This window comes from Ptiloglossa arizonensis, chromosome 5, assembly GCF_051014685.1.
Source record: "Ptiloglossa arizonensis isolate GNS036 chromosome 5, iyPtiAriz1_principal, whole genome shotgun sequence".
In the NCBI taxonomy this organism is placed as follows: Eukaryota; Metazoa; Arthropoda; class Insecta; order Hymenoptera; family Colletidae; genus Ptiloglossa; species Ptiloglossa arizonensis.
The window spans coordinates 11718844-11738004 of NC_135052.1; the positions used below are offsets into that span (position 1 = coordinate 11718844).

General features: G+C 33.4%; 5 protein-coding genes across 9 annotated transcripts; 2 read left to right on the forward strand and 3 right to left on the reverse strand.

Annotated features, from left to right (window-relative positions):
• Positions 1-1204: 1204 nt before the first annotated feature.
• On the reverse strand, positions 1205-3781 carry LOC143147277 (uncharacterized). The gene is made up of 3 exons (XM_076312394.1): positions 3589-3781; positions 1456-1722; positions 1205-1383 (listed from the first exon to the last, which is right to left on the reverse strand). The coding sequence occupies exons 1-2, from the start codon at positions 3704-3706 to the stop codon at positions 1640-1642; spliced, it is 201 nt and encodes a 66-aa protein (XP_076168509.1). The 5' UTR covers positions 3707-3781; the 3' UTR covers positions 1205-1383; positions 1456-1639.
• Positions 3706-7121, forward strand: LOC143147273 (sorting nexin-7). 2 transcript variants are annotated; one of them, XM_076312386.1, is made up of 8 exons: positions 3706-4005; positions 4167-4338; positions 4477-4632; positions 4717-4827; positions 4937-5101; positions 5166-5361; positions 5451-5725; positions 5806-7121. In XM_076312386.1, exons 2-8 carry the CDS (start codon positions 4174-4176, stop codon positions 6163-6165), a joined length of 1428 nt encoding a protein of 475 aa, XP_076168501.1. In that variant the 5' UTR covers positions 3706-4005; positions 4167-4173; the 3' UTR covers positions 6166-7121. The 2 variants fall into 2 exon arrangements, with proteins under 2 accessions (XP_076168501.1, XP_076168500.1); XM_076312385.1 differs by lacking the exon at positions 3706-4005 and having other exon boundaries at positions 4087-4338.
• LOC143147267 (uncharacterized) lies at positions 4430-11481 on the reverse strand. Of its 2 annotated transcripts, none has more exons than XM_076312373.1 (10): positions 11035-11481; positions 10408-10526; positions 10060-10305; positions 9868-9983; positions 8412-9791; positions 8131-8340; positions 7924-8033; positions 7619-7833; positions 7292-7548; positions 4430-7229 (listed from the first exon to the last, which is right to left on the reverse strand). In XM_076312373.1, exons 1-10 carry the CDS (start codon positions 11194-11196, stop codon positions 7144-7146), a joined length of 2901 nt encoding a protein of 966 aa, XP_076168488.1. In that variant the 5' UTR covers positions 11197-11481; the 3' UTR covers positions 4430-7143. The 2 variants fall into 2 exon arrangements, with proteins under 2 accessions (XP_076168488.1, XP_076168486.1); XM_076312371.1 differs by having other exon boundaries at positions 4431-7229; positions 9862-9983; positions 11035-11480.
• Positions 10919-14165, forward strand: Vps33b (vacuolar protein sorting 33B). 3 transcript variants are annotated; one of them, XM_076312383.1, is made up of 7 exons: positions 10919-11131; positions 11656-11820; positions 11894-12117; positions 12196-12702; positions 12773-13003; positions 13067-13392; positions 13464-14165. In XM_076312383.1, exons 2-7 carry the CDS (start codon positions 11663-11665, stop codon positions 13725-13727), a joined length of 1710 nt encoding a protein of 569 aa, XP_076168498.1. In that variant the 5' UTR covers positions 10919-11131; positions 11656-11662; the 3' UTR covers positions 13728-14165. The 3 variants fall into 3 exon arrangements, with proteins under 3 accessions (XP_076168498.1, XP_076168497.1, XP_076168499.1); XM_076312382.1 differs by having other exon boundaries at positions 10920-11581; XM_076312384.1 differs by lacking the exon at positions 11656-11820 and having other exon boundaries at positions 11078-11131.
• Positions 13881-18854, reverse strand: Eif3c (eukaryotic translation initiation factor 3 subunit C). Its single transcript, XM_076312374.1, has 12 exons — positions 18733-18854; positions 18321-18426; positions 18102-18234; positions 16936-17220; positions 16733-16830; positions 16524-16651; positions 16038-16448; positions 15750-15959; positions 15366-15519; positions 15088-15303; positions 14203-15019; positions 13881-14118 (listed from the first exon to the last, which is right to left on the reverse strand). Exons 2-12 carry the CDS (start codon positions 18411-18413, stop codon positions 13985-13987), a joined length of 2679 nt encoding a protein of 892 aa, XP_076168489.1. The 5' UTR covers positions 18414-18426; positions 18733-18854; the 3' UTR covers positions 13881-13984.
• Between the last annotated feature and the right edge of the window lie 307 nt (positions 18855-19161).

Below are 19161 nucleotides of genomic sequence, written 5' to 3' on the forward strand. Positions count from 1 at the left end.
TATTTTCAACCAGTGTGTCGCGAGATTTTTCAAAACAAATTGATGTATGACAACCATACATATTAGGTATATTACTATATCAAGCAAAATAAACTTCTTGTTGAATCATAGAATTCTAGTAATTAGCTTAGATGTGCTGTGAGATAAGAAAGGTTGAAAATTACTGAATTATTTTCTTGAAAATAAAGTTATGAAATTATGACAAATTTTGTATTAATAGGCAGTGAGAACACTGAGAGGACTTCTATGTCTTGCCCTCCTAAGAAAAGGGTGTATGCAAGACACGAATTTAAAAAGGCATGATTTTGCATTGTGGCAGGAAAAGTGTAACAATGGCAATGGTATTCACAAAATCTGGTGCAAAGTTTGTAATAAGACTTTGGCAGTAAGTAGAACCAACCAGACCTGCTAAAGCATAAAGAGACATCATTCTATAATTTAAATGAAAAAAGTTTAAGAAGCTACGTAACAGAAGCAGAAGAAGAAGGTATGGAACGGAGATCATAATTACTACAATTGAAATGAAACAAAGTTTTAGTGCATCAACTATTATTTCTAGACCCCGTTATGAACAAAGCAGCTGCTGCAGCAAAAAACACAACAAAGGTGAAGAAGACAGACTTGCGTTTTTCTATAGATGTTGTGGAGCACAAACACAGTTTTCTATTTTGTAATCATATTGTGAAAATGTTACAGAAAATATTACCATAATTCTAAAATGCTATAAAAAGCACATTCCTCAAAAGAAGTATAATTGTAATATAATAAATGTGTACTTTGTATCCAATTTCTCATTTTAATATATATACCCACGAAAATCCTTGGGATAAAGAAAACTGTTTGTGTTACATAAACTGCATATATTTTACACGTTCATGGGGCATTTAAAAATCCTTATATTTCATTATTAAAGCATTTATTGGTTATGGTTTAGTTAATTACACAAAGTAGCGTTGCACATTTACAATAAGATCAGTAGAAAGAGACTATTCAGACTGGTAGAATAGCGTAACTAATTGCTGAATAACATGATACGGTGATGACAATTTTATGTCTTTAACCGTATAAAATTGGTAAAATTTATGCAGTTTATGTAACACAAACAGTTTTCTTTATCCCAAGGATTTTCGTGGGTATATATATTAAAATGAGAAATTGGATACAAAGTACACATTTATTATATTACAATTATACTTCTTTTGAGGAATGTGCTTTTTATAGCATTTTAGAATTATGGTAATATTTTCTGTAACATTTTCACAATATGATTACAAAATAGAAAACTGTGTTTGTGCTCCACAACATCTATAGAAAAACGCAAGTCTGTCTTCTTCACCTTTGTTGTGTTTTTTGCTGCAGCAGCTGCTTTGTTCATAACGGGGTCTAGAAATAATAGTTGATGCACTAAAACTTTGTTTCATTTCAATTGTAGTAATTATGATCTCCGTTCCATACCTTCTTCTTCTGCTTCTGTTACGTAGCTTCTTAAACTTTTTTCATTTAAATTATAGAATGATGTCTCTTTATGCTTTAGCAGGTCTGGTTGGTTCTACTTACTGCCAAAGTCTTATTACAAACTTTGCACCAGATTTTGTGAATACCATTGCCATTGTTACACTTTTCCTGCCACAATGCAAAATCATGCCTTTTTAAATTCGTGTCTTGCATACACCCTTTTCTTAGGAGGGCAAGACATAGAAGTCCTCTCAGTGTTCTCACTGCCTATTAATACAAAATTTGTCATAATTTCATAACTTTATTTTCAAGAAAATAATTCAGTAATTTTCAACCTTTCTTATCTCACAGCACATCTAAGCTAATTACTAGAATTCTATGATTCAACAAGAAGTTTATTTTGCTTGATATAGTAATATACCTAATATGTATGGTTGTCATACATCAATTTGTTTTGAAAAATCTCGCGGCACACTGGTTGAAAATATAATGAATATATTCAACAAATCCGTAATGTAAAAAATATACCAATTTTTCAAGAAATAATTTTTTTAATTACATTCATGCAGAAGAACTGAATATTTGTCTTACCTGAATCCATACTTTAATTTAAAATAGAATATGAAAAAAATTGTAAAAGAATCCTACACAAATTTAACTTCTCGTAACGGTAGCACTGTATCGCAGAACGAACACGTGAATGACGCGCGTCATGACGCAGCGTCGTGTCATGGCGTTGCTGTTGCTATGCGACACATCCCTACCACTCACGATGGTTTCTTTTCCGGTACTCTACGGGAGTAGTGGGGTGAAGGTGGGAGAGTAAGGAGTTTGAAGGCGATTGCGGGGACAGGGGCAGGTGCGAGTCTCCCCTCTGTGGATACTTTCATGGCAACGTTGGTCGCGACCATTACTGTACGGAATAATCGTCTACGGGGGTACATTATCCCTATCATACCGAGTGTTCAATATATTTAAAGTAAAACCAAGAAAAATTATTCTTTAATAAAGTGAAACATACCACAAATAGTATCTAAGTTGGATGTAATATGATTAAATTCAATTCAAGTACAAATGACTTGTCATTTAAAAAAGGCGAGGATTCGTTCCCAAGACGGATATCAATTTTAAATATTTCTCGGTGACCCATATAACCAATTGACCCCTCTGTTCTAAATACTCTGTAGATATGCCTTAGATATACGCATTCGTAATGCGGTACTTTAAATTCCAAATAATGCTTCTGGATTAAATTGTTCTTTAGTCTTTAGTAGTAAAAAATGACAGTGTTCATTGTTATTGTTTATCATATTTTGAATAAGTTTTATATTTTTCTAGACAGACTATTTGCAGTTTTTTAGATAGCAGTAGCCCAATTGGAAACTGAAATCTGCTACTCAATTTTGAGTAATGAATTTTATTGATAGCCCCAAAAATTAACTGCATTATTGTTATAACAATTTTATTTAAACAAAAACTCTATATTGCATAAGCATCACCAAATTTTGAATACGGCACTGAATGACACCATGCATGCCCCTCTATGTACTCTGATAGTCGGTTAAATGTTCAATTAAATTATTGGAGTCTATAATTCCTGTTTGGGCAAGAATTTAATTTTAATTATTTTTGTAAGAATTTCCTATTCTTCAAAAAATAAATGATGCTCATAAATCAGAGTAACATTTTATTAGTTAAAACATGTTTGCATGCTTGTGCAATCGCATATTAATGCGTACACTACACATAGCATTGGCCAACTGCATTATAACATTTGCTTTACTCCGTTAAATGTAATCGGTTTCGATTAGTTGTCGATTTTTACTAGATTAAATGCATGCAGCATGTTAAAGCGTCTTCCCTAATCGATCTTAATGTTTATTTGGATCGTTCGAACCAATGAATCGTACGAATAATACCGCGCCTTTGAGAAGCGTATTGTTCGAAATGATCAAGTTATGATGATCTCATGAATTATTATATGTCAACGAATGTAATTGTTACTGGATACGATGTCAAAGAGACAAATAACATTGACAAGAATTTTTAGAAATTATTAAACGTGAAATACTATTGGAATTATAATAATTTTAGAAACTTTCATGTACATTTTTAAGTGAAAAACAAACTTACTCGATAAGGAATTTTGAGATCGGTAATATATAATTGGCAATGAAGGTTCTTCCGCCATCAGTATGGAATATCTCTTGGGAAAAATGGAACTGTACTCGTCGTCTTCCGGCCAGTGCATCGTTTATGCAAAAGTTTCGAATTCTTGATCGCGGGAAAAGAATGTCAAGTGTATCCCAGAGATACGGTTTCCACGGGCGCAAAATATTTGCTTCTTACTCCAGAAAATCGTGAATTTTTTTCCGCTATGTTTTACAGACAACTGAAAGTCGGATTATAGCTATTCAATTATGGGGAGAACAACAACGTACGATTTCGCATAGATAAATTTTTCGTACGAAAAAAGGCGGGTAAATCGTAACATTCATGTACCATAATCTGATATATTCGCTAGACGTTAGATGAATCATACTTTTATTGGTAAATATATGCATTTTTAAAAACATAACGTGAATACGATTGAAATTTTCCTAGCTAGAAATTTCTTCGAAACGTAATCGATTCGCGTATATCGTATTCGTGCTTCGTGTAATACTGCGCGTACTGTGACGCAGTATCGTTGAAGCTCTGTTACTTGACAGTTTAAAGATGATGACTTCTTCGGAAACCGAGGTAGAAAGCTTAGGTGAAAAGGGTACGGAAAATTCCGCGATTTTGGAAGTCAGTACAATTGCAGTCGGCGGTATTTTCAAACAGGAAAGCCGTGACGCGGATTTTCTTTCAAATTGCAGCAACTCCGTCGAAGGTTCTGTGGTAAGAGCATAACCTGAAACATCTTTAATAGATGACCTTAATTGTTTTAAAAATTAAGATTCATCTAAAATGATATTTCCATTCGAACGTAGTAATAATGCTACAAAAACAATGAACAAAATAGATACTAATTTTCAGATAGCATCACCTTCCATTGATAGTTTCTCCACTTTACCAGAACAAGAGATATCAGACTTTCAATTAGATTCTCGAGATCTACAAGTAAAAGTGGACAATCCTCAAAAACATCTTGAAACACTTGAAACTTATATTACTTTTCGTATAAGAACAAGAGTAGGTTCAATTTTATTTCTGTTTTTATATCTGGTAGACTTTATTAAAAATTCTCTTAATAATGTCATATTTGTGTTATTTTAGTCCACAAGACCAGAATTTGAAGAGGGTGAATACATTGTTCGAAGACGTTACAATGATTTTATTTGGCTACGACAGAAATTAGTAGATTCATATCCAACACATATTATACCAGTGAGCCAATCATATTTCAGAAGCACATTAATCTAATGTTTTACTTTTTTATGTCTAGAATAATCTTATAGTTTTTAAAAAATATATCTTAATAATCTTATTATTACAGCCAATGCCTGGGAAACATACATTACTTGCACAGTTAGATCGTTATTCTAAGGAATTTATTATAGCACGTATGAAACTGTTACATGTATTTCTTAATAGAGTTGTTAACCATCCAATTCTTAGCTGTGACAAAAACTTGCATATTTTTTTGACCACTAAGCCTGCTGTAAGCATATCTCAAGTTTCTATGTATAACATACTGTCGAGTATTATAGTTTTATTCTTTATAGGAATTCCTTGTACATCGTAAAAATCGGGCAAATGTTCTGGTTAAAATGACTGATTCTTTACAAAATATAGCGAGCACATATACCATGAAACAACGTCAGTTTGAATTTGAGCAAATTCGAGATTATTGTACAGCTCTTAGTGAGAAATTGGGAACTATAGATAAAATAAATCATTGTATACATAAGGAGAGACAAGGTACAAAATAAGTTACATCCCGTTAATATTATAATTATATCAAATATTTCTGTGACAAATTTTATTGAATACTATGTATATCATGTCAGACTATTTACTTGAATTGCATCAACTGCATCCAATATTTACCTTATGGGCAACTTCTGAACCTGAACTTGCTCCTATTCTACTGGCAATTGCTAAAGCAATAGAATGTAATACAATGGCTCATCAAAAGCTTTTAGAAAGTGTACCAAATGAAGAGCGCGAGTATATTTCATATATAGACGCAGTCAAGAGTGCGTTATCTCGGCGCGATTCAATGCAAATAAAATATGAAATGACTGTTGAAGACTTAGCAAAGAAAAGACTAGAAAAAGATCAGGTCTGTGAGTTAAAATTAATGTTGCAGTTTAAATCTTGGTAACGAATTATGGTAATTAATAATCTACATTGTTTAAATAGCTAATGGGTTTGACAAGTGGTACAACATCAACACAAAATTGGGGTGGATCGCTTTGGAAGGCGGAATCTCGCGATGAAAAACTGGAAAGACTTGGTCAGGCAATACCACGATTAGCTAAACAAGCAGAAGTGTTGCAAGATCGCGTAGAATGTGCTAACGAAAATTTGCGCAGCGATTTACAAAGATGGAACGTGGAGAAGCAAATGGACTTGAAAAATATGTTGATTTCAACTGCAGATCGACAAATCCGGCATTACCAACAGTGTATGAATGCATGGGACGAAGTTCTTACTGGTTTAAAGTTAGATGGAATAGTATCTGATGTTAATGTAGGACCACCTATGAAAATACCTGTTTGAATTGTGACAATCTCAGTTTTGGACACATACTCAATAAACAGCTTGTGCATTTATAAAGGTAAAAACATAAACACAAAACGTTTGCCATTAACGACAAAAATTTTATTGCATTTAAGAAACTGACCTTACCAGCTTCAATGTTACTGCTTCAGCAATTAAATAACGTTATCTCTTAAGTCTTAAATGTTCTTTGTCGAAAGTTACAATCAGTACTTACATAAATTACAAGTGCATTCATTAGACACACATGTTACACATTTATATAATGTATTTGCATAGTGGTCAGATATAAAAAGTTAATGGTGAAATGGCTTTATAATACAATAAGATCATGAAATGACATGAAAAATTAAATTAACATATATTTAATCCTATAAATATAGCTAGGGCAAATTTCGGCATAGAATCAACTAAGATCTTAAGATATATTTTCCTTTAGATCACCAGTTAAGTTTGGGACCAAGTACTAAATGATTTTCACGATTTGTTCTTTTTCTTACTTTGAACCACGTACAATACATTCATTGACAATCAGTTTGTAATCATCTATATCTGGTAATTACCAAAGTTATCTATATATCATAGATAGTCAACATAGCATAGTGCTAGAATATAATTTACAAATAAGAGCAAACGCTTGCAATGTTCGTTGTATCGTTAATCAGTACTCTTAATTTACATCATTAAGTTTTGGACAATCCTCGCGGCAGCACTTAACAATCAACTTATACAACAGTAGTCTCGTGAAAAAAAGCACATAATCTATACAATGTATTACGTCTGCTGTTATTCACGCTTGGAACTAATTATTTTTGAGATTTTGTATACTATATATAGTATATATATAAATATATATAAGGGGTACGTTTCCAATACACTCATTACATTGTACACGTTATCTTATTGATAATGAAACTCTTAGATTTGTATCAATAAATAAATTATTGTTTGCAACATATTGTTGAGCCGACAGTTACCTTATTCGATCGAAGGATAATTTGGCATTGGTGTTATATAGAATTCCACCAAATTATCCAAATCATACAATCTAGTTATAGATTCACCTGTAAAATATTTTATATATTTTTGCCGTTCTAGTAAATAATATTTCATTTAAAATACTCACCTGCTAAAGTCATTTCATTATGCAAAAACCGTACTGTGTGCGCATATGGTTGTTGTATCTTTTCTCTTAACTTTGGTGCTAAACGTCGAGTTGGATTCCATAACGGACTCCGAAAATTCGGAACGTTCATACAGTTTGGTTTCCAAGATTCTGGTTTTACTTCTTCCATCGGCAATACGTCTGTTATTCTATATTGACTTGTGTCAATATTCCATGTAAATTTGCACCCCACTTCGTATTGTTTTCTTTCTTGAGAACTGTATACATTTTGTATACATTAAATGCTCAAAACATAATAAAAATCTGTGAGTATAAACTAATACTAACCACTGAGTTTGACTACTAATTTCGCTAGCCTGGATCTTCATAATCAATAAACAAATAATATCACCACTTAATGCGCATATGTCTATTATTTCAATATCATAATCGCTGCAATGCCAATATCTCTTTTTAAATCTCATACAAATCCAGTCAGCAATATGATGAGAGAATGTTTCAATATCAAAACTTAACTGATTTATCGATACACAAGGTACTATCTGAAAATACAATAATCCTTCTATTAAAATCTATTTAATCCCTTTTTGTACACAAGTTAATTTAAAATAACAAAGTTTTAATTGTAATACCAATTTTTCAGCTTTGCTGTTGCTGATCATTTGCATTTGGACATATCCAGACCCATGGACATGCATAGGAAGCACACATTGATAACTCACATATCCTCCTGTCTCTTCATCTATAAAATACATGTACATATTTTTTTTTTAGTTTAAAAAAAATAATATCAGATTCGTGTAAGACACAATTAAAGTACACTTATTGGATAAACATACCTTCAACATCTGTGATGACAGATATCATTTCATCATCAAGTTCAATATAGCTTCTCTTGAAGTGTGCAGTGCATTTTATAGTAGGATACTGTAAATTTATTTTTGGAACCAATGGAGAAGTGTTTAAAGAATATTTGCCCAAACGATCTCTATTTATACCTCCATTAGGCAGTTGATTCTGGTTCAATGGACGTAGCACATTCTTCTCAGCTAACAAGTTAGAATAGTAACATCAAGTGAATCCAAGAACGAAATTTTCTTAATACTGACAATCAATTTACCTGAATCCACAATTAAATCATTTGATACTCCAATGTCTTGACTAAAACTAAAATCATCCGTTTCGCTTTGATCAGAATCCACCCAATGCTTCCTACCATTTGGCAGTACAGGTGACATCGTCGGAGACGACGGTATCTGGTGTATTGAACAACCACGGTGTTTGAACTGATCCCGTATGTGCTTAAAAGGAACTATATTCTCCGCGTCCTCCGTTTCATCGCAAAATTCGTATTTCTTGTCAGCAAGTCTGCGTTTTCTAAAAGAACTAAGCTTCTCACAGGTCTCTTGTGTTTCATCCGTGAACTCATATGCTTTCTCCGCCTCGAGGATAAGCTTGTGCGTTGCTCTTGTTCTCGATTGTGTCGAGTTCACGCTAGGTGGAGGAGAATGAAGGTTAGACCGTTTGCGAGGACTTGGATGGCGAAAAGACCGTGTCACGGGTGGCGACATCAAACGCGAAGAACATGAAGAAGAGGGACTCATGGAAACCGAGTGAAGCGGAGAATTGACAGAAATTACGTTGTTATCTTCTGAAGCACCTGGTTGTGGGGAATTCGAGCGTTGATTGCGTGTGATTTTATGACTAGATTCCGAATTTCGGGTCTTCAAGATGTCCGACGGCGGTGTGAGGATCGGTGACGACCACGTAGTTGTCCTGAGATCAGAGGGAAGCCTTTGCGGCGTAGACCGTGGAGAACACGACGGGTGCTTCACTAAAGTAATTAGATCACTACCAATGTTAAGTTCCTGAGACATATCCTCGCAGAAATCCTGCAAGATCTTGTCCCTGACCGATATCGCTTGCTGTTCGGTCCTAGACACCGGACTCGCGTTTCGACATTTATATTCGACAGTGTCCGAACATTCGCACGACTTAACACTTACAGCATCAGCAGATTTATTTATATCACAGACATAGTCGTTTTGATTACTGCTTGAGGTATTCGATGGATCACGAGCTAACTTATCATCTACTTTAATTGATTCTTCTAGAAAGTCATGTTCTATACTCGATTCGAATCTCGGAGATTGGTCGACCGCGCACTCGGGTGTACCTACTTTCTCATCTGAACTTTCATAACGTTCCACCTTCGAATAATCCAATTCCTCAATGTCACTCATATCTAATGGCACTGTGTCAGGAATGACAGTGTCCTGTTTATCACAAGTTTTCTGATTTTTGGACTTTGGAATGTCCAAGTCCACCCTGAGTACATGTAAAAAGTTTCCTGTGTTAACTACTACATGATTCCAATAATTCAAACAGACGGTAGCTCGGAACCTAGGATATGGGGAAATTACTTCGTAGGTTGTATGAACAGTGAGTCCATGTTGAAGACAATTACACCGCACACAACCATCCCAATTTGCAGCTAACTCTATAAAAACATTAAAAAAATTGATATTTATTCAGTACAAATATATACTAGGCTTATAATATCTTGTTACCTTCACCTTCTTCTTCATAGGATGCAGCAACTTTCAAACAATCTTTACAGTTCTCGAGAGATGGTACTGTAGTTATTGTTAAATATGCTCTATCTGTTGGCTGAAGATGCAACCAATTTGTACTGAAAGTTCATTATTATTAATTACAGAATAATTTTCAAAATATTTAATAAATCAAATAACATAATCAAAACTTACCATAGGCCATGTATTACTAGCTTGTTTCGCTCCATTGGCCATTGAGATATAACAATACTAAGTTCTCTGTAGATAGTGTAATTACCAAAAAGTGTGACTTCCGCAACTTTACGTGCAACATGATTTGGAGTGAAAGCCCACCAATGTAACAAGTATTTATATAAAGAAGTATTGCCACTCACATCCAGTGTGTATGTATATGTAAGTAAAAACTGACCACACTGTGTCAATCCCATTACAATGTGCCTTCAATAACAATAGCTATTATTATAAAATATTTAACAAGGATACATTCTTTTGTTTCACATCCTTCTCTTGCAATACAAATATGTAAACATTGCAACATACCCTGCTTCTAACGCAGATTTTGGGATTACATGTAAAAGCGGTAAATGTCTCCATGAAGGTACAGTAGCAAATAGTCTTTCCTCTGATGCATAATTGTGTGCTGATAAACAACCTCTGATCTACAAAAATGAATTCTTTTACATTGCCATAGTTGTGTTTTACCAAGGGTTTTATAAGTAATATAATCCTTTTCAAACATCATGCAATAAAGCAATAAAACTGGATGCACCATACAGAAATTAAATCCCAGAAAAAACTATATTATCAATGAAATCACCTAATGCTTTTAATTTATAAGTTTCTGATGATTCTTGGTCTTTTTTAAATTTCTGAATATCATGCAATCACTATTTCATTCAAATCATAATAAAAACAAAAGAAGAGTAAAAAACTATATGGACAAGAACAAAAGCACATTTTTTCTTGCCACCATTGAAAGTTCAGCACAATGATTGTATAGCAACAAGCGTACTAGAGCATCGAAAAACAATCAAACATTTTTTCTTCGAAGATGTCGTAGCACTACATTATTTGTTCAGATCGAAGACGTATTTTGACAGGTCTAGTATCGGGTCTGTCTGTCAGTTTCATTAACGCTTTCACGAGTTGAAGGTTAAACAGTCCTACCTCTCTTAAAAATAGCTTCTGTAAGAAATGTCTTTTACTGCGACGGTGGGATAGACACGGCTTCTGGCCTACTATAACGGATTCTGACCGTTCAGAGGTAATATCAGAGAACCATTCATTGCAACAATCTGAGGTAGTGTCGGAAGACGATGCGTCCGCCATTTTTAAATAACCCTACTGAGAGATACGCGTGAGGAGCGTCGGGAAGATCGGAAAACGCGATTCACTACGATTCACCAAGGTTTATCACATGAGCGCACCAGTCGAATTGTTTTTAACGCTTTCTTTGCGAGAAATGTGAAATTACAATGTTGACTCTTTGATCCTTTGATCGTTTGGAAGAATAATTAAAGAAAGTCCGCGATTCGGATGAACGGGCCGATAGATTTTACGAGACGCGAGAATTGCACGTACGGTATTTAGCTTTATGTCGAATTCATGTCGGTCAATAAAAAATACAAGATTCTTATAACCCTGGGGGGTTAAAGAACTCTGATACTATTTATTCCTAACAATCAGAGAAAGACTCTTTGAAGTTGAAATACAGGTTAACGATTTTAAATAACGTTTCAATCTTTTATTTAAAGTAATGTTATTAGAAATTAAATGAATTTATCGCAGCGAAAATATGGATATCACGTTGGATGATAGATTAAACGTACTACAACAAATAAGTCAACGAAAACTTGTTGAAATATTGGACGCGATTCCTGGGGCAAAAGACCTGGTGATAGAACAGAAACTTATGAAAATTCTGGATAGCTTTGTAGGAGTTTCTTTACTGAAGTAATAGTCTGTAATAAATACTTTAAGTATATTGTTTTGAAACACACATAGAATAATATTGTCTTTTATTTAGACGTTATGGGATTGACAAAATTTATAAAATGGAGCAAGGTTTAAAGCTTTCAAACTCTCAACGTATATTTCTAGTCTCAAGTGACTTGATCTCTTGTAAGAAGGTATTAGATCAAATACAATCAGAAATTTCTCCAAATATCAGACCACATGTACAACTGTGCCATCATATTTTAGTCACTCCATTTGTACCAACAGTTTTAAACACAATTATTGAAGAAGAGGGTGATTATTTATCCGATTAAATATAATAATCATTCATATTAAAATTATATTGGGGTAAGAATGTCATTATTTGTTTAGGCTTATCTGGATTAGTCACTATACAAACATTATCATGGGAATTCATAAGATTAGATGGCAATGTCTTATCTTTAGAAAATCCTATATTTACTGATCTTTATTATCACAAAGATACTACCCTACTGTCAGCATTTGCGCGCAATTTATGGTCACTGCAACTTGTACTTGGCTCACCCAAACTTTCCCTTTCATTTGGCAAACATAGTCAACAAATACTCAAGATTATAGAATCTATGACACAGTGTTTGGGTTCATCAAATATAGAAAATGAAATAGGAGCTTTAATTTTGATGGATAGGAGTTATGATTTAGTTACACCACTTTTAACTCCTGTAACATATGCTGGGTTATTGCACGAAGTTATAGAAATAAATGTTGGTACAGCCACTTTGGGCAAATCTCAAACCAAATTAGATCCAGACAAAGATCAAATTTATGGAGAAGTAAGAGACACACCATGCAGTGATGTTTTTCCCATTTTACATGGGAAGGCTAAATCTCTAAAATGTTTGTATACATTCCTCTTGCTAATTTGATTTCTATAGAAATTGGTAATATCTTTGGTACTGTATATTAGCTGAACAGGATGCTATACACACAATGAAGTTGTCTGAAATGGAACGATATATAGCAACAAGATTGCAGAAAACAAGGGATATGACGCGTCAACTGGCTTTTCATATTTCTGCTTGTCAACTTATTGCTGATACATTAGGTTCTGACTTTCAAACCTTACAGAAAATAGAGAAGTCTATACTTGAATGCAAAGAAAGAAAAGAGTGCTTAACCCATATTGAAAGACACATAGGTACGTATCTTTTATTATTACTTTAAAATTGCAGTATTACTTTTAAAACAATTAATTTTCCAGATGAACATCCACTGAGAGCTTTACGTTTATTATGTTTATTGTCTATTGCAAGTGACGGTATCACTCAAAATGAACTATATTCTATTCAGAAGCTTCATCTTCATGCACATGGTTATAAACATATACCATTAATGTATAAGTTACAAAGCATAGGTCTACTAAAGTGTAGAACAGAAAATATTTTGCATAAATTACCAAACTGGAATAGCGAGTGGAACAACAATGCACAAAAATTGAAACTTTTGCCAAGTTATTCCAAACAAATAGATCAGAAAGGACGTGCATGTCCCAGTTATGTATTCAGTAATGCTTACATTCCTGTAATTGTTAGTACTATTTCCAGCAAGATTAATTCACTCTTATGTTAACAAAATTAACACACCCTGTGTCTTTACAGGCTCAAGTATTAAATGTTATTATAAGTCAAGAAAGGGACTCAAAGAATTTCGAAGAACTAGCAAATTTAACAAACTGCATTATAAGTGGTCGCCGGGGTCCGTTATTGCCGAAGATGGTGGTGATATGTATCATAGGCGGTATCACCTATGCTGAAATAGCTGCTTGTAGATTTATAGAAAGGTCGACTGGAATTCGACTGGTTCTTGCATCCGATAGCATAACCACAGGCAACAAAATACTCGAAACGGTGCAAGAAATATAATACTTATAGACTAGTCTAAGAATGTAAAATTTATAATAACTAATATTGTTTATTCTTATACTGTAAATCGAATGTTTTATATGTAAATAGAGAAAATAGCAAAAAAAATATGGAAGTGCGGATATTTTAATGGTAAAGTAAAACAATATACCGTTACTTTGTATACTGTTATTTCCATTATTTACAAGAGTGTATACACGGTAGAACAATGATCCAATGTTAAACACCCAAGTAAATAATATTCAGTATTTCTTGATTTAATAATTTCGATTTTCTTCTCGGTTACGATCTCGGTCTCGATCACGTCTTTGACGACCCCAATCTTGTCCTTGTCTGTTGTAATTTTGTCTATCGCGGAAGTTTCCTTGATTTCCTCTGGAGAAGAAGTTTCCTGTAACATAAGACATTATATTACCAATGCTTCCTAAATATTGTACAAGTAATTAAAATCAGTTACAGTATATATTCTAGTTACCTTGTTTCATTTCAAAGATACGCTCATTGGAGTCGACAAAGTTATTCACTTTATCGGTGAGTTGTAATGCTAGGGACTGAAGGCGGCTTGGTTCACTACGATGCATCACAACAGTCTCCGTTGGATCGTCCAAAGACGCCATAAGTTCCTCGTTAATAATCATTTTGCTGATAATAGAATGAACTACAGGCCGTTTTAGTTGGAACATTTCTGCCAGTTTGGGCATAGAGATTGAATCATAAACGTGCGAATAGGTAAACAAATATGTTCTTAATGCTTCTTCCTTGATCAATCTCGTGAGCATGTCACGAACTTTGTCTGCTTGATAAAAGAGATCCCAAACTTTAGCATTCATTTTTTCATTGATAATGAAATTATTGCATGCCAACCAGTTTCCATTTCGCATCGCTTTTGCTGCAGCCACGACATGCTCTCTCATGGATTCTGGAGGACCAACCAACGATTGGCGCTCACTCGACCTTAACTGTTGGTAGAAAGTCTTAGAAATCATTCTTCTCCTTGCATCGAATTCGTGTGCAGCCATATACGGAATTTCAATAAGCATAGCAGAAACCAGATAAACACATTCAAGAAGTTCCAAGTTGATGTGCATGTGGAAAGGCATCTGCCTCTGTTTTTCAATCTTCTCCTGCTCTTTGCTACGTTCGTGTTGCCTTTGAGGAAGAAGACCTTGTGCCAAAAGTTCCTTAACTTTTCCTGTTACCATTAAATCAACTAAACAATTATGTGCATCTTTGATGTTTGCATGCCGGAATGCGCATAAGCCCAAGTGAGCAATTGTTCTGTTGTATAAAATCTGCGAACAAAAAATGAACGTGGTTTAGAAATACAATCAGAATGCCTTCCATAACAAAGAATACACACTTGTGTGGCTGGGTCGGAATGCTGAATAGTCTCTTGTAAATGAGACATCAAAATAAGATCACGTGCTTGGAACCAGTTATCGTGAAGAGCGTGGTGATAAATATGAGAAAGAATCGCCCGAGTTCTAAGCCTGTCCGTTCCATCGTGAGCATAAACATATTTACAAAGCTTCTCCATAACTTGTACAGACGTTATAACTTCTAGACCAAGTTCTCTCTGAAAAGATATATATTACCTCTGCATTCATATGTTTATATGTTTAATAAGAACTTGCTTACTTCTTTCTGCTTAAGAACATTTGGATCAAATTTGTAATACAAATGTTCAATTTTACGTAGATATACGCGACAAAGTTCAGAAATAGTTCCTTGCCTTTCCAAATATTCTTGAACTTTGTCTATTATTGTAGACACTTGTTTCTCGTCTTTCAATCTGGAACAAAGGTTATAAATAATAGTTTTATGTATAGAAGAAAAGGAATCAGCTGATGAGATTACTGAACTGGAATTTGAACTTAGATTTCCCACTTTCCGAATGACTACTCTAACCATTAATCTATCTAAATTACCGATGATTCCTTCTCTTCGTAAATCTCGTAACACACAATATGATTGCTGTCTACTCATGATATTAGAATTAATTTCAAATGTTACTATATGTACCTTTCGACATATTCGTTACTGTGTGGATCGCATTCCTTCAACAACTTCGTGAATTCCTCGTCTAATCGTTCCACTAATGTTAGCACGCATCCATGTATTTTGTATGGAGGTGTTTCGTATTCCTCTGCCTCCTCGGAAACAACTTCAGCAATTATCATGTCCTTAGTATTTAACAGCATATCAAGCATCTCTGCTATACGTTCCAAAATTCTGTGTAGAAGTAATTTTTTCATTTATATATTTTCTAAAGTGGACTTCGTATTTAAGTTTGTTAAAAAAGATACGAACTTTGACCAATACTCGGGCTTCATCGCATCTGACACTTTAGGGTTGTAATCAAATATGGAAGAAACGATAGAAAACTTAATTTTTACTGCCACAGCAGACCCAAGATTATGAGAATCAGCTATGGATTGCAATTCGTGTAACAGTTCAATCTGCTCTCGTCTGTCTGTACGCTTTTTACCACGAGCAGCAATTATCTCGGAAAGCTTTTTCAAGACGGCAGCCACGTTAATTTCGGCATCTTTTGCGAACATTTTGGGCTTCTCAGATGGAATAGCCACACCGCCTTTAACGGTCTCCCACTCGCCTTCTCCATCGTCTTCATCTTTCTTCTTTTTTCGTTCCTTTTCCTTGCGTTCCTTTCGCTGTTCCTTTCGTTTTGCCTTATCCTCTTCTTCTTCCTTGTCTGCTGCCCTATTTGAAGTTTGTGACATTATAATTTGTAAAACATAATTTTCGTTAATCTTATATAAATCTACTCGTACATACTTTTTGATATATCGTTCACGTATATTTTGATATTGGCCTTCATCCTCACTGCTTGTGCTTTCGCTATCTGAGGAGCTACCCCAATCGGATTCGCTTTCACTACCATCTTCACCATCAGCTACACTTTTCTATAACATCATGCAACGTTTTTTTATCAAAAACCATGTACCTTAAATGATATACACATATTAATTTTATATACAATAAACCTTGAATTTACACAAGTCTGGTTCACTTGCTTCAGAACCAGCTTTCTTGAAAGCAACTGCACTGTCTTCATCTTCCTCAGATTCTACAACTTCTTCAGCTAAAATTTTAAGTACTAATTAATTATCTTAAATAGAAATAGAAATAGAAATAGAAATAGAAATATATATATATATATATATATATATAAGTTATGTAAGTTTACGTTTTTCTTCCTCTTCATCATCATCTTGATCTGGATTTTCTCTGAACTTGACTATATCATCTTCAAAGTCTTTGTTATATTTACGAAGTTTTTGACGCAATGAGGTCAATGATTTAGAATTATTTTTTGACATATTCTTACGTCCCTCTCGATCTTCCCACACTTCATTGATAAAATCTTCCATTTCTACCAAACACCGAACATAAAAACGTGGTGTTTGGCCACCTTCTTCTTTTGCAATTACTGGTAATGCCTTTTGATAGGCACGCATCAAATCCTCAAAACCTTTAAGAGAAGATAAAGGAAAAATTTTATATTCAAATAACATTTTATTAGGTTGTGTATTATTATGAGAAGTATTATCTAATTAATACGGATAAAATAGTGAACTCAACTGAACAGAATCCATATATACAACAAGAAAGATTGTAAATTTCACACAAATCAGTTGAATTACATTTAGAAGAAACTTAGTGCAATGAACAAATATGATGTTTGTGTTCTGTACAAATTATTGTTGAAGAATTTACATGACCATATTTCAATGTACAATTGAAGCGAGACAAAGATTTCCCATTTTTAAAGTAAATAGTTATTGGTGATAAGAAATGGGTTATTTCCATAAGTCAAAAACAGCAAAATACCATTAATTACCACCAAAGTTGAATTGCTTGCTGAAAAGTTTTTACTATTTATTTGACAATATTACTAAGAAATACTTTATTATGAATTTTTACCACATAACCAGATGAATAATAGCAAAAATATTGTTTAAGATATACAAAATAAATAGTCAACACTTGTATCAAGAAAAGTAGTTATTTTCCACCATGCAATTGCAATGTTTTTATCTTATTCACCATACTTATCAAACCTTAATTCATCTGATTTTTACTTACTTTATATATTGCAAAATTCTTTTTATGAAAAATTATTAAAAAATACAAAAGAAATAAATACATGCGTATCTGAATTCTTTAATAATAAAAAAAATGTATGTAGAAAGAAATATTCAAATTACTCAAAAGATGACACGTCAGAAAACAAAACTGGCACATATATTATTGATTAGGTAAGTTTTTTATAAAATTGGTAGCATTCATAATATTCTTATGAAGAGACACGAATGGACTTATTACACAACCTAATACATTGTAAGTACTCACTAGAAAGCATGCTACTCATATCTTTAATCTTTTTATAGTTCCGTATTAATTTTATTAAATTAGCAATCTCTTCATATCTTTTTTCCTTTGTTGAGCGTACTATCCTCTTTGTTTCTTCTTCATCATCACTAAACTATAAAAAAAAAGAATTCTAATTAGCTTATCTCTTTCTCTTCCCAATTATAACAAAGAACAATTCAAACAATAACTTCCATTTACCGTAAAAGCTGTAGCTGGTGCTCTTTGAATCTGTTCCTCTTCAGAGGCACTATCAGACTCAGAGTCTGAACCAGTTGCAAAGAAACGACTCATATTGCAAGAAATACTGTAACAGAGAAGTAGAATACAATATTAGGTATATGTTACTCGTAGCAGCAAATCAAGTCTTTTAAGTACGGTTTATTGTTAATGCAAATATTTAAGTGTGTCTTTAAACAATTATTACTCGTTAACGTTTAAGAGACTAACAAAATATAATTTAAAACAATTAAATATATGTAGCAATTCACATTGTCCTTAAACACATGGCATAGTACTGTAATTAGTAACTCCTAATACAACGCTTACGATAGTACCAAATCAAAATTATTTAAAAAATGCGAGTTTTATTTATTTTATAAAATTTACTAACTACAAAATTATTCGTTCCTTTTCCCTTCAAGAGGTAGAACCACTGTAGGTTAGAATGACACCGACATTAAAAGCGGATATATTCTCGAATGAGTATATGACATAAAATGTGTTCCGAAAAAGAACAATTAGATTAATCCGTACTTTGTAGAATAATACAAATTGTATGCAGTTCTACTCGAAATATCGACATGTTTTACTTTTTATTTCATCTCTACAAAATTTCTCAGCAATATATAAATTAGTAATAATTTCATCAATTTTTATTCCATCTCTTAATTAGAAAAAATAATCTATTAATAATGTATTTTAATTTATTTCTATTATTATGATTGCTCCTCTACGATTTAAGAAAGAATAACCGCGAAATTCTCTTTAACCATTAATAAACATTTAAAATGCATTTTGGAACACACATAGGAATCGTTAT